The sequence below is a fragment of the Pyrus communis genome, chromosome 14 (assembly GCF_963583255.1).
Source record: "Pyrus communis chromosome 14, drPyrComm1.1, whole genome shotgun sequence".
In the NCBI taxonomy this organism is placed as follows: domain Eukaryota; kingdom Viridiplantae; phylum Streptophyta; class Magnoliopsida; order Rosales; family Rosaceae; genus Pyrus; species Pyrus communis.
This window is the reverse complement of record NC_084816.1, coordinates 1,823,960-1,836,713: the sequence shown is the minus strand read 5'-3', so window position 1 is coordinate 1,836,713 and position 12,754 is coordinate 1,823,960. Positions and strand designations below refer to the sequence as shown.

Here is a 12,754-nt window from a genome sequence, read left to right as displayed (position 1 = left end):
TTGGTACAAGGGTAGGTTGATGAGAATCAGAGCCCCGCATAGCAGAATTTGCAAAGTCAATGTATCATAAACTTGTGCTCTGCCCTTCCCATTGATTGCTTCCTTAAGAAACCCAGCAAAGCAGTACAAATTGAGCAATGCAAGTGTTGCCAATGAGGTAAACATTGGAGAAGAGTCCCCGCATTCCATAATCTCTTTCTTGTGCGGTGTGACACATCTTCATCAGCCACCTTGGTGGTTATTACAAATGTTGAATCACCATATCTAAGGGAGTGTAGAATGGTGTCAATGAAGGCAAAGAGATAGGGGCTCATATGCGCTGCTCGTTCCACCAACCTAAAGTTGTGCCACCATACCACAAAAACTCCACAAAGCTCCAAGTGTACTTTCCAATGATCACATATGCAAATGGTATGAACCATGCTTGAGATCTAAATTCACAAAACAAAACCCATTTGACATAAAATACATACTAAATAAATATTTAGAAGGTAACTGTTTGTTCACTTGGTCTATTAGGTTAATTTTTGTCTGAATGTGTGATCTGAATCTAACAAGCTAATGCATGCAAGCATACATGTACATATGGTGTCAGCCATGAGCTTCATATCTAAAAACAGAACAGATATTCGTTTGAAATATTGAGAAGTAAGGTTGATCTTGAGATTTTGGGGGTCATAAGCAAAACTTAAACGAGGCCCCTAAAATCGTAGTTGGTCTGCATATGGTTTTTTATTTGAAACAAATAGGTATAGATATATAGCGACATTACCAATTTGGATCACAGATTCATGGAAGGACCCACATGATTATTGACCCATCAATTAGTTTTGGTATTTAAATAAGGTACAATTGCAAATGTATATAAGAAACATGTCATTGTGCAATTTTGTGGCAAATTAATGAGAATAAGGACTTAGAACCATACCTGTGGAAATAAGGATGTGGCTTTAAGGAGGTAAAGTGAAGGATGAATTGAGTAAACTAGTGTTGCCCAGCAATTTGCAGCCCAAAAGGAGTATCGAAGATATCCAAGTTGATGGCTTAAACTAATCTTTCCATAGGCATACCATGCAGGACTATACTTTGAAAGCAAAATCTGGAGGTTACCTTCTGACCATCTCTTATATTGCACAAGCATATCAACTCACAACACACCCTCTCATATGTGGTCAATTTTCAAGTCTACACGTGGACAACAAATTGGGTGAATGTATGAGCACGTGTTGCCTTTGGGCTTTCAAACCAAGGGCAAGCTGCTTTAATACCACGAAGAATTTGGGATTCTGTCATAAACCAATTAGCAATACATGGAGTAGTCCATTGTCTTATAAGCCTTGCATTGATCTATCCCTTACCGATTGTGGGACACTTTGTTCTCAAATCATCAACACTCAATAATTATGTATATGTTTGTTATATTATATAGGGTAAATCTAGAGAGACTAAATTTGTAAACTAAATGACATGAAAGTTGATGATTGAATTTTTACTTAAGTAATTATTAACATGCTTATTTCTTATTGACAACACATCATTTAGTTTGCAAATTAGTCTACAAATTTAGTTTACCTACAATATTATATAACAAGTTAACTTGTTTAAGACAAGAAAAAAAATAAAAAAAGTAGGTACCTTGGAAACCGAGTGTCATTGAAAATCCTGATGGAGAGATTTTTCAGTGTGATCGGTATACGGGACGGTACATCATGTGTTACTAAACAAATGGTGGGATATGTGTGTTAAAAAGTTAATAATTTAAAAGGTAAAATTTCTCACTACTTATATAAAAACACGTAGTGTACCCTCGTGTTCCAGGCACAATGAAAAATGATAAGGTTTGGAATATCACCACAACCTTCAACACTGATTCCCCTCCGTTGCCTATACTCCTTGACCGTATAAAAGGTGTTAGCAGTATTAAGGTGCTGCTTTTCCGGCGTGCTGCCTTGGGGCTTATAAGAGGTGCCATGAGTATTGAGGTTATGCGTTTCATACGTGCTGCCTTGAGCAGTATACTCCTCGACTTTCCCGACCTTCTAAGAGGTGCCATCAGTAGTAATTTCCTTCTTGAGGTCCTACGTTTCACATGTGCCACCTTGAGCAGTAATTTTCCTCCGCTTCCTCCTATACTTCGTGACCTTGCTGGCCGTATTTGAGGTGTCTTAAGCAACATCAGCACCACCACCAACACCAATAGCATCTAACCCACTGAAACAAACAACACAAAATTATTCAATTTTTGAAATCAACTCTCAGCCGGGTAACTACTAACTACTAACAAATTTTGGCAAGTTTAAATTCGTACCCACAATTCCCTACATGAGAGAGAGAGAGAGAGAGAGAGAGAGAGAGAGAGAGAGAGAGAGAGAGAGAGAGAGAGAGAGAGAGAGAGAGAGAGAGAGAGCAAGAGCGAGAGTGTTACCTTCTTCTTGTTTGACAACGGTAAGAATTGGAGTCATCAGAGTGCTTTGCCATATTCGAGATAGTTAAAGCTAGGGTGTCTGAACTTTGGCAGCAATCATGATCACGGTCGAATTTTTGACCACGTAGGGTTTTTTTGTTGTTGTTTTTAATTAGGTTTCTGATTGCGGGCGGCCTAGTTGATAATCTGATTCTGCTCACAGGCAACAATATGTTTTGAAAGATAATTAAATAGACCTCCCTGTATATAGATCTCTGACTTCAATCTTTGTTCATGTACAAAACCCTAGTTGCATTAGGATATTACATATTAGGCCTCATTTGGCAGCTCGGATTGTACTGATTATTTATGTCGGATAGGATACATAGCCACTGGATAGTACTGACTAAATTAATCGGGCGTTTGGTGCAATATCGGACTAATAACCGTATTATTTATACTATGTTTGCAACTGAACAGATAAGAAAGGGGAAGAAAAAAAAATTGACAAATCTTTGTTTCTTTGTTTGTTGAGATCCAAGACGAAGCGCCGAAGAGTCTGCGGTGGAGGAAACAAAGAGAGATGCAGCGGCGGAGAAGAGGGAGGGAATTCCTACAGTAGCCAGAAGAAGATGCAGGGAGAGAATCGAAGAGTCTGCGGTGGAGGAAGTAGAGAGAGATGCAACGGCGGAGAAGATGGAAGGAGATCCTGCGGTAGCCAGAAGAAGATGCAGGGAGAGAAGAGTCTTGTTCTGGGTGGTTGGATGGAACTTGCTGGTGGTGGTGGTTCATGGTGGCTGGCAGAGGAATTAGGTTTTGGGATTTGTGGGATTCTTTGGTTTCTTGGAAGCTACTTGGAATTTTGGGGAGTTTTGATTGGGAAAATGGAGGGAGTGTGGTTGGTTTTTGTAAGCAGAGAGAGCAGCTGGGAAGAAGAAGAGAGAGAGGGGAAACGAAGAAGAAGAACAGAGGGAGGAAGAGAGCCCCGACTAAATTGTCCCATGGTTTTGGATAGTATAAGGAAGCGGGTATTCACTGGATAAAATAGGTGGGTCAGATTATTTAATCCGATGGCTAATAAATACGAACGGACACCAAACACCGTACTTCGTATAATTAGTACTATCTGATGCTTTATATGGTGTGCCAAACGAGGCCTTAGTGTCCTGTTGACCGTTTCCCCTCCTTTCCTTCTCAGTTTAGGGGGATCTACGTGCATGGCCCCACTTTAGTTGTTTTCCTATTCAGTTTGTTTTTGCTCACCATTAATACCCATGGATTGTTGAATTGATTGGCAATCTAAACTTACCATTAATATATCTTCTTTATGTGGATGTTTTGCTTGTTTGTTTCACTTGTGGCATGGGCACAAGAAGAATGAATGTCGAATGAGTGTCGATGACTGAGAGTGAAGATGAATACACTACAAGAAAAACCTTCACTCGCTTCAGAGGTTTAAGCGTCTCTACTTTTGTTTATATCTTTAAACAATAGAAACAATGCTTCTACAAATTGGTGATCTGTTTGTTCTATTGTTGTAGCTATTGATGTCTAGAGACAGAACCAAGATGCGTCCCTCAGTTTTTCAGAATATTGCAATTAAGCTCTGGCACAAGTCTCGGTGCTTGCTGTCACACCTTCTCTTGCGTATTCAAAAGATATTTAGGGTTGTTAATGGGGGAGTGTTTTTTATTGTGTGAAATTCGAGGGTAAACCAACGCAACCAACAATCCAAAACCAAAAGAGTTCATCGTGAAAATAAAGTGTTTAATCCCTTCATAACCCATCATATAGAAGAAAACGCACAAAACCACCAACAAAACTAGTAAGCATAGCCAACTCTGAGGAGGAACTGCACAAGAAACTAACTAAGCTACTAGTTGCATCAGGTAAACGAACAACAAAGCATCGCTACAATAAAAGACCTTGCGCACAAAAACCAACAACTAAGCTACTGGTTGCATCAGGTAAACCACACCAGTATCACCATGAGATACGGCAAAAGACACAAGCTCACAAAGAACAATTTAGTATGGACAACAGCCACACCAGAATCTAGAAAAAACTCGTCTCACAAAAATTAAGCTCAATATCGTGCCAAACCCACACTACCCCAAACAACCTAAATAAACAAACTTAAATCGCTAAATTATGAGTACTGCTGTCACCACCTGAAGAGAGCCGCCATCAAACCAACTACATCTATTAAAAACAATTAAGATTAAAAAGCGAATCTTAAGAAGACTCAATCTCGAGCAATCCAACTTCATAAACAGAGTGACTTTAGGTTTAGAGGAGTGGATTATATCATTGCTCTCGGTCACCTATGTCACTCAAAGTTGACAAATTGCTAGGTGGTAAAAGCCTAAAAGGTACCACACCAGTGACGAATGGATGATTTCATTAGAGCTAGCTATATGTCAAGCCTTGTGAGCGTTGATCAAAACTTCAAAAGTCCAACTTGAGTTGGTACCGTTTAAACCCCCCCTTAATATTAAAAAATCTAATGAGGGTCTCTGAAAAAATAAGTGTTTTCATAAATTTTCTATTATCTTATATTTTTGGAACAATGTTTTATAATGTTTGTACGAAATTAACGTCAAAATACGAAGTGATAGATAATTTATAAAGAGTCTCACTTTGAAAAAGTCAACGTACAATTTATCTTCCTCTCAAAAGCAATCAACCTCTAGATGGTAGAATGTTCAATGCATCTAATACAATAACATTACAAATTTGAATAATTCCAGTAGGAACTTGTGCTATATAATTGTCAAAATGGAGTAAATAATTGTCAACAATGTTAGGCTGTGGCTGACTCGTTCTCTGTTATTTTGAGAGAGAGAGAGAGAGAGAGAGAGAGAGAGAGAGAGAGCTGAACTGAGCTCAGAGAGGTCTGAACTAGATGGGAAATGAAGGGTATTTGCCATTGTTCGAGACGAGGAGAGCCCAGGGAACAGTCCTGTATAGGGTTTTTGCAGCATCTATATTTGCAGGAATATGTTTGATTTGGGTTTATAGATTGAGTCACATACCAAAAGCAGGAGAAGATGGAAGGTATGGTTGGATTGGACTATTGGGTGCTGAGATATGGTTTGGTTTTTACTGGCTCCTCACTCAGGCCTCCCGGTGGAACCGTGTGTATAGGTACACCTTCAAAGATAGGCTATCTCAAAGGTACTTTCGTGTATGTATTTCTAACTTCATACTCATTTTTTTATATTTGTTATCCAACAAGTATCATTCATGAAATTTGAACTCAGATACGAGAACGAATTGCCGGGAGTGGACGTATTTGTGTGCACGGCAGATCCAACCATTGAGCCGCCGATGATGGTGATTAACACGGTTTTGTCAGTGATGGCTTATGATTATCCGCCGGAGAAGCTGAGCGTCTATCTGTCTGATGATGGCGGGTCGGAACTTACGTACTATGCTCTCTTGGAGGCTGCTGAGTTTGCAAAGCATTGGATACCATACTGCAAGAGGTACAAAGTGGAGCCAAGGTCACCTGCTGCTTATTTTGTCACAGTATCTGCTGATGCAATTGATGATGATCAGGCTAAAGATTTCTGGGTTACTAAGGTACGCAAATTTTTCTGTATTGGATCAAATTCAGAATTTTGTGTAACTTATTATATTCGTGACAGCCCAAAAAGCCAAGAAGATAACGTAAAGATAACGATTAAATGGGTCAACTTATTTTTGTTTTTCTCAAAACTGCTAAGCCTGAGTTATGGGTTTCCTCATGTGTAATGGTGAATGTTTTTAACCACTTAATCTAAGAGTTCTTATCTCTACCAATTAATTAAACTTTCTTTGTCAATAAAAAAAGGATGAACAAACAAATTAATCTTCTATCACACAAAAAAAAAAACTGATGGGCAATATTGTAATTTCATAAGTTCAAAATTTTCAATTTTTTTATTGAAACCTCACCTACAGGTAATGTTAAAATACCTCCAATATTAAAAAAAAAAAACCTCCCACTCTCCCATGTTCTCTCTCTCCCTCTCTTCTTCTCATTTTCTAAAAAAATGTGTTCATACACACAAAGTATGTAGGCAAATGCTAGTAACTATTTTGAAAGCCGTATCTGTGGGATATATCAATTGAATATAACAAATTCAAAAGGGCGGGAGACTAAATATTTAGTTATATTTTGTAAATTATATGATATCATTGTTAATGATTGAATTATTATTTAAGTATTAATTAACGTGCTTATTTTTTTTTTATTAATGACACATCATATAATTTATAAATTTGGTCTAAAAATTTGGTTTACTTAGCATTACTTAATTCGCAAGACAAAAGAGGGTGAAAAGACAAATTAGTCTTCTAGCACAAAAAAAATAAAAAATGATGGGCAATAATGTAATTTCACAGGTTCAAATTTTACAATTTTTTATTGAAACCTCACCTACAGGTGATGACACACCCCGACCGAGATCAGGGCGTGCTGGCCATCACACGAAGGTGACGTAGCCATGTGCACGTGCGGAAGCTAATAGAACAGTAATAAAAAGTACGAGTAAATAAAAACCAACTAGCACACAATGTACTAATACAAGTGCTAGCGTGTGAGTCACAAATTCAGAGCCAGACAACAGCAGTCCAAAAGAAAAATAAGCGACAATAGTACACCCGAAGGTGACCCTACTATGATAGGTGTCTGTCAGAAGTACCGGAAAAGCCCTCTGGGAAACCACCGGAACTGCTACTCAACTAGAACCTGGAGGGGCGCAAAACAAAAGCTTGAGTGGGCAAAAACAAAGCTTTCGAAAACCATTTATAAAATACTTTCTAACCCCTCGCCGTAAAACCTGTATACTTCCCAGGAAATATATACACATAAAACATATGCCAAATATGCTCAGAGGTATGTTAATCATACTCGATAATATGCCACGTCGAAATCTCATAACGATATGCAAGTGCCCAGGTATAAACATATCAATATCATATAATCTGGCAGTCGGAGTCACCTAACGTGACCTGTACGACTGCATCTAGAGCTCAAATCTCAATCTCAATGTCTGAACCTGCCCACGAGTCGGAACCACCTAAAGTGGTCTGTACGATAGGCCTGGGTGTAAATAAGTGCTACGATCACGTGAAGACTGGGCGAATAATCGCGGGTCACCTATGAGTCGGAACCACCTAAAGTGGTTTGTACGACAGGCCTGTGCACCTACCTTGAATCCAAGGTGAGCAGAAGGTGCGGGAGGTGAACATCACGTGAAGGACTGTGCCCTGGCCACGGGCGGGAGCATTAACACCGGGGGTGCAGGTTATGAGCTCTCTAACTATCTCAAACCACTACTGAAACATAAACGTGAATAACGCTTACCTGGCACTTACCTGTGCGTCCACAGCACCCAATGTGCATATGTATAAATATATGCAACTAATAACGTACCCAACGATGCACGAAAAACGATAATGAAATGCATGGCATAACGAATAAACATTTATTCAAGTTCTGGGAAAATATAGTATATAGGTATATACGGAAAACCAAAAGCCCACTCACTGGTATGTAGAAGGGTCATAGCGCCCCTGCCTCGCGTGTGCACGCTCGTCCTCCGGGTACGTGTCACCTATATGCAAAATAGCTATAAAAACGTTAACTTTAAAGCACATAACCAATTCCTCGTAATAACTTCTCATACATTGCTCAAAATGGACAATTGAATATACCAACGTGCTCTACACAACCTCAGGATCACAACCATATTTTTAGAAAAATTTTCCTCCGCCGCACGCGCCCCCACGCACCGGCCAAGGCACGGCCACACGCGCCGGCCACGCGCAGGCACGTATGGCGCACACTGACGGCGTCAACTGACGCCGTTAGGAATATTCCGTCAGAATTGACGGAATATTCCGTCACCTTCTCCGTTTAATCTCCAGCGCCGTCGTCGGCGCCGGAAAACTGGAAAAACTTCGAACCTTGTTTTCTCGTTCAATTCTCAACCATTTTCCAAGATTTTTGCACCAAAATGACACTTAGGACTAGGAGAACATAAATATACTACTTTTAAGGGTTGAAAACCACTAGATTTTACCTGTCCAATTCTCCAAAATCCGGCCAACTCCACAACCAACGATCCCGACATCCAAACTCGTCCAACGAACTACTCCGACACTCCTTGGGACCTCACTAAGACACCTATGAGCTTCAAAAACCCAAAAACAAACTAGATTAATCTTGCATGAATAGTACCCAAGTCGGACCACTTCGAATTGACGTGAAAACGAAGGATTTCTCACCTGAAAATGGTATGGTTGTGCTCGCCTCGACCTCACGAGTTCAATGGTGTCCTTGGTTTCCTCGATCTGTGATGGTTTGGGTGAGTTTGGTGTTTGTCCGTACGTTTACAGTGGAAATGGGAGCTCGGGGGAGAGAGAGACAGACAGGGAAAAGAGACAGAGAGAGACAGGAAGTGTGAATGTGTGTGTGTGTGGCCCAGCACATGCCACAACACACAAAACAACCAATAATGTCAAAGAACGAACTAGGGGTAATTTAGTCATTTCACACGTGCGTTTCGATATTTCCGGGACGGGATGTCACAGGTGATGTTAAAATACCTCCAATATTATAAAAAAAAAAAAAAAAAACCAAAAAAAAACCTCCCACTCCCGCCCCCCACGTTCTCTCTCTCTCTCCCTCATTTTCTAAAAAAATGTGTTCATACACACAAAGTATGTAGGCAAATGCTAGTAACTATTATGAAAGTCGTATCTATGTGATATATCAATTGAATATAACAAATTCAAAAGGGCAACGGAGACTAAATATTTAATTATATTTTGTAAATTATATGATATCATTGTTAATGATTAAATTATTTTTTAAGTGTTAATTAATGTGCTTATTTTTTTTTATTAATGACACATCATATAATTTATAAATCTGGCCTAAAAATTTGTTTTACTTAGCATTACTCATTTTGCAAGACACCTTTCTTTTGCATCAAAATTTAATTATTGTTTTTGTAAATTAGGATTGTTTATAACATATCGCTTTATAAAAAAATAAAAATCAGCTATGAGTCTTTTGACAATTTTCAAGTTAGTATTTTGGTCATTGACCAAGAGGATTTTTTTTTATGTGTATCTGGAACATTTGCTAAGAGTATGATTGAGATAATAATGTTCAAATGACACAAATTTTTTATTTATAATTTTATTCACTAAATTATCTGTATGAATGCATCTTAATAAAATTAAATGAAGTTGAAAGTAGGCCTAAACTGAACATAATAAAATAAAGTATACTACACCTAGTAAACAAGTGCAAGTGGTATGTAATCTTTTTTTATTTATGAAAGAAAGTGGTTTGTATCTTTTTACGGTCTCTTGTCACCTTTTTAATATTGTCTGTATATTAAAAAAGAAAATTATTATTAACACTCTAATAATCTAATCGTCTGTGTCTAAAAAATTTAAAGTGCATAATTTATTTTTGAAGTGTCAATAATAATTTCTTTAGAAAAATATATCACCAAAACAATTAGCTGAGCATAGTAATGGGCTTAGGATATCGTCCTTAGAGATAAGTTAGCAAAAGCAATGAAGGTGTTCACTTTTAAAAGTAATATTAACGGTAATAAAATAAGTTTGGGCAGTCCAGCCCAATTTATATTGATTAGTTCACTGATACCTGTTTTCTGAATTTTTTGCTACAGAAATCATACAAAGAAATGGAGAATCAAATCCAAAATGCAGTGAAGCTAGGCAGGATTTCAGAAGAAGTACGATCAAAATGCAAAGGCTTTTCTCAGTGGGATCCAAATTCATCTAGACGTGACCATGACACCATTCTTCAAGTACGTATGAAACTAATTTGACACTCAAATGATCTCTTTTAAAGAAAAAAAATGCAATTCATAGTCATAGACTCATAGTTAACAACTACGACAACAACAAAGACTTACTCTATTAAATGGGGTTGGCTATATGTCCTAGAACGGCAATGCGCTCGATTTTGTGTCAAGTTTTTTGTTCGCTTCAAATACTCCATGTCTTTTCTCAGATCATAGTAAAACAGTGGAAAGAAAAAACAAAGTGAAACTTTTCCACTACTGTCTGATATTTGATGTGTACTAATTAAACGCTTCTTCCAGATTCTAATTGATGGGAGGAACCCTAATTCAGGAGATGTTGAAGGGTGTGTATTGCCAACTTTAGTGTATTTAGCTCGGGAGAAAAGGCCTCAACATCATCATAACTTCAAAGCTGGCGCTATGAATGCTCTGGTAATTATAAACTTACATCTATCCGGTGGTTTTTTTTTTTTTTTGGTACAAGAGAGACTAAAAGGGTGAGGATGTGTACGATAGATGTTCCCATCTAACCCTCGCAAAAGCAGGGAGCCTTGTTGGCTTGGGATCGCCCTCATAGACCAAAAATGTTGCTTCCAAAACCATCAAATTTAGAGTGTTTATTGATATAATAATCATTCACTGTTTGTTATGTGATCCTTAACATTAATGCAGATTAGGGTATCTTCAAACATTAGCAATGGCCAGGTCATCCTTAATGTAGACTGCGATATGTATTCGAACAACTCCATGGCCATACGTGATGTGCTTTGTTTCTTCATGGATGAAGAAGAAGGCCAAGAGGTTGCCTTCGTACAGTTCCCACAGAATTTTGAAAATATAACTAAGGATGACTTGTATAGCAATTCTTTACGCGTAATCTACGAGGTGAGGAGATGTAAATGGAGTTACAAGACTGTAGAATTGAACTTATTTTAATTGGAGTTTCATGTTAAATTATATTGGACTTTATAGTTGACATGTTGGAGTGGGGATTGAAGGTGGAATTCCATGGCTTGGATGGTTATGGCGGCACTCTATATGTCGGAAGTGGATGCTTTCACAGAAGAGAGACTCTTTGTGGGAGAAAGTTTATCAAGGGATCCAAGATTGATATGAAATGGGAGTTCAATGGACAAAGAGAAGAAAGTAGAATTCATGAGTTAGAAGAAAATTCAAGAAGTCTTGCAAGCTGTACATTTGAAGAGAACACTCAATGGGGAAAAGAGGTCTCTCACTCTCTCTCTCTCTCTCTCTCTCTCGATCACACACACACACAACTGCACACTAATTTGAGCTTGATGAATGTCTATAATTTGCAGATGGGATTGAAATATGGATGTCCGGTAGAAGATGTGATCACAGGGCTATCAATCCAATGCCGCGGTTGGAAATCAGTGTATTGCAATCCCTCAAGGAAAGCTTTCTTAGGAGTAGCCCCAACCACGCTAACTCAGACGCTTGTGCAGCATAAGAGATGGACAGAAGGCAATTTCCAGATTTTGCTTTCTAAATACAGCCCTGCATGGTATGCACATGGAAAAATTAGCTTTGGTCTTCAACTTGGATATAGTTGCTACTGCTTCTGGTGTTCGAATTCCTTGGCAACTTTATTTTATTCGATTGTCCCTTCCCTTTACCTCCTCAAAGGCATTTCCTTATTTCCACAGGTACTGTTTTTGTGTCAAAATATACATATTTTCTTTTGCAACTTACTCAATGTTTATAATAAGGGTTTTGCTTTCTGGACTTAGGTCTCGAGCCCTTGGCTCATACCATTTGCATACGTGATAATTTTGAAGTACACTTGGAGTTTTGTTGAGTTTTTGGGGTGTGGTGGCACAATCTTAGGTTGGTGGAACGATCAACGAATTTGGCTTTACAAGAGAACAAGTTCCTACCTATTTGCCTTCATTGACACCATTTTAAACTCGCTTGGATATTCTGATACAGCATTCATAATAACATCTAAGGTGGATGATGAAGATGTGTCAGAACGATACAAGAAAGAGGTTATGGAATTTGGAGATTCGTCGCCAATGTTTACCGTACTTGCAACACTAGCAATTCTCAATTTGTACTGCTTTCTTGGGTTTTTAAACAAAGCAATCTCTGGAGAAGGAATAGCAGAAGCTTATGAGAAAATGCCTTTGCAAATTCTTCTGTGTGGGGTTTTAGTTCTTCTCAACCTACCATTATACCAGGCCCTTTACCTAAGGAAGGACAAGGGAAAGATGCCAAGCTCTGTAGCTTTTAAATCGATGGCATTTGCAGTGTCTGCTTGTATTTGTTTCCAGTATTTGTATTGAAAGAAATTCGTTATTAGAACAATTAAAAATTGTCACTGCCGTCAATTGTCCATGAGGATTTCGTCTTAAGATGGCTTCCTAAAACCTATGTTTATGTGATTTTATTCCTACTTCAAGCAAAGAAATGTGATTTTTCATCCTCTTTCTTGCTCCATGGCTTGCTCCATGCAATTTCCCTATGCTATTCTGAAAAGAGTGAGTTTGTTTTA

The 12,754-nt window shown here is 38.4% G+C and overlaps 1 protein-coding gene across 1 annotated transcript; it reads left to right on the top strand.

The window, feature by feature from the left end:
• The first annotated feature begins 5,250 nt into the window (after positions 1-5,250).
• LOC137715137 (cellulose synthase-like protein E1) lies at positions 5,251-12,684 on the top strand. Its single transcript, XM_068454374.1, has 8 exons — positions 5,251-5,581; positions 5,668-5,989; positions 10,102-10,242; positions 10,540-10,671; positions 10,912-11,124; positions 11,238-11,465; positions 11,559-11,906; positions 11,991-12,684. Exons 1-8 carry the CDS (start codon positions 5,310-5,312, stop codon positions 12,543-12,545), a joined length of 2,211 nt encoding a protein of 736 aa, XP_068310475.1. The 5' UTR covers positions 5,251-5,309; the 3' UTR covers positions 12,546-12,684.
• Positions 12,685-12,754: the final 70 nt, after the last annotated feature.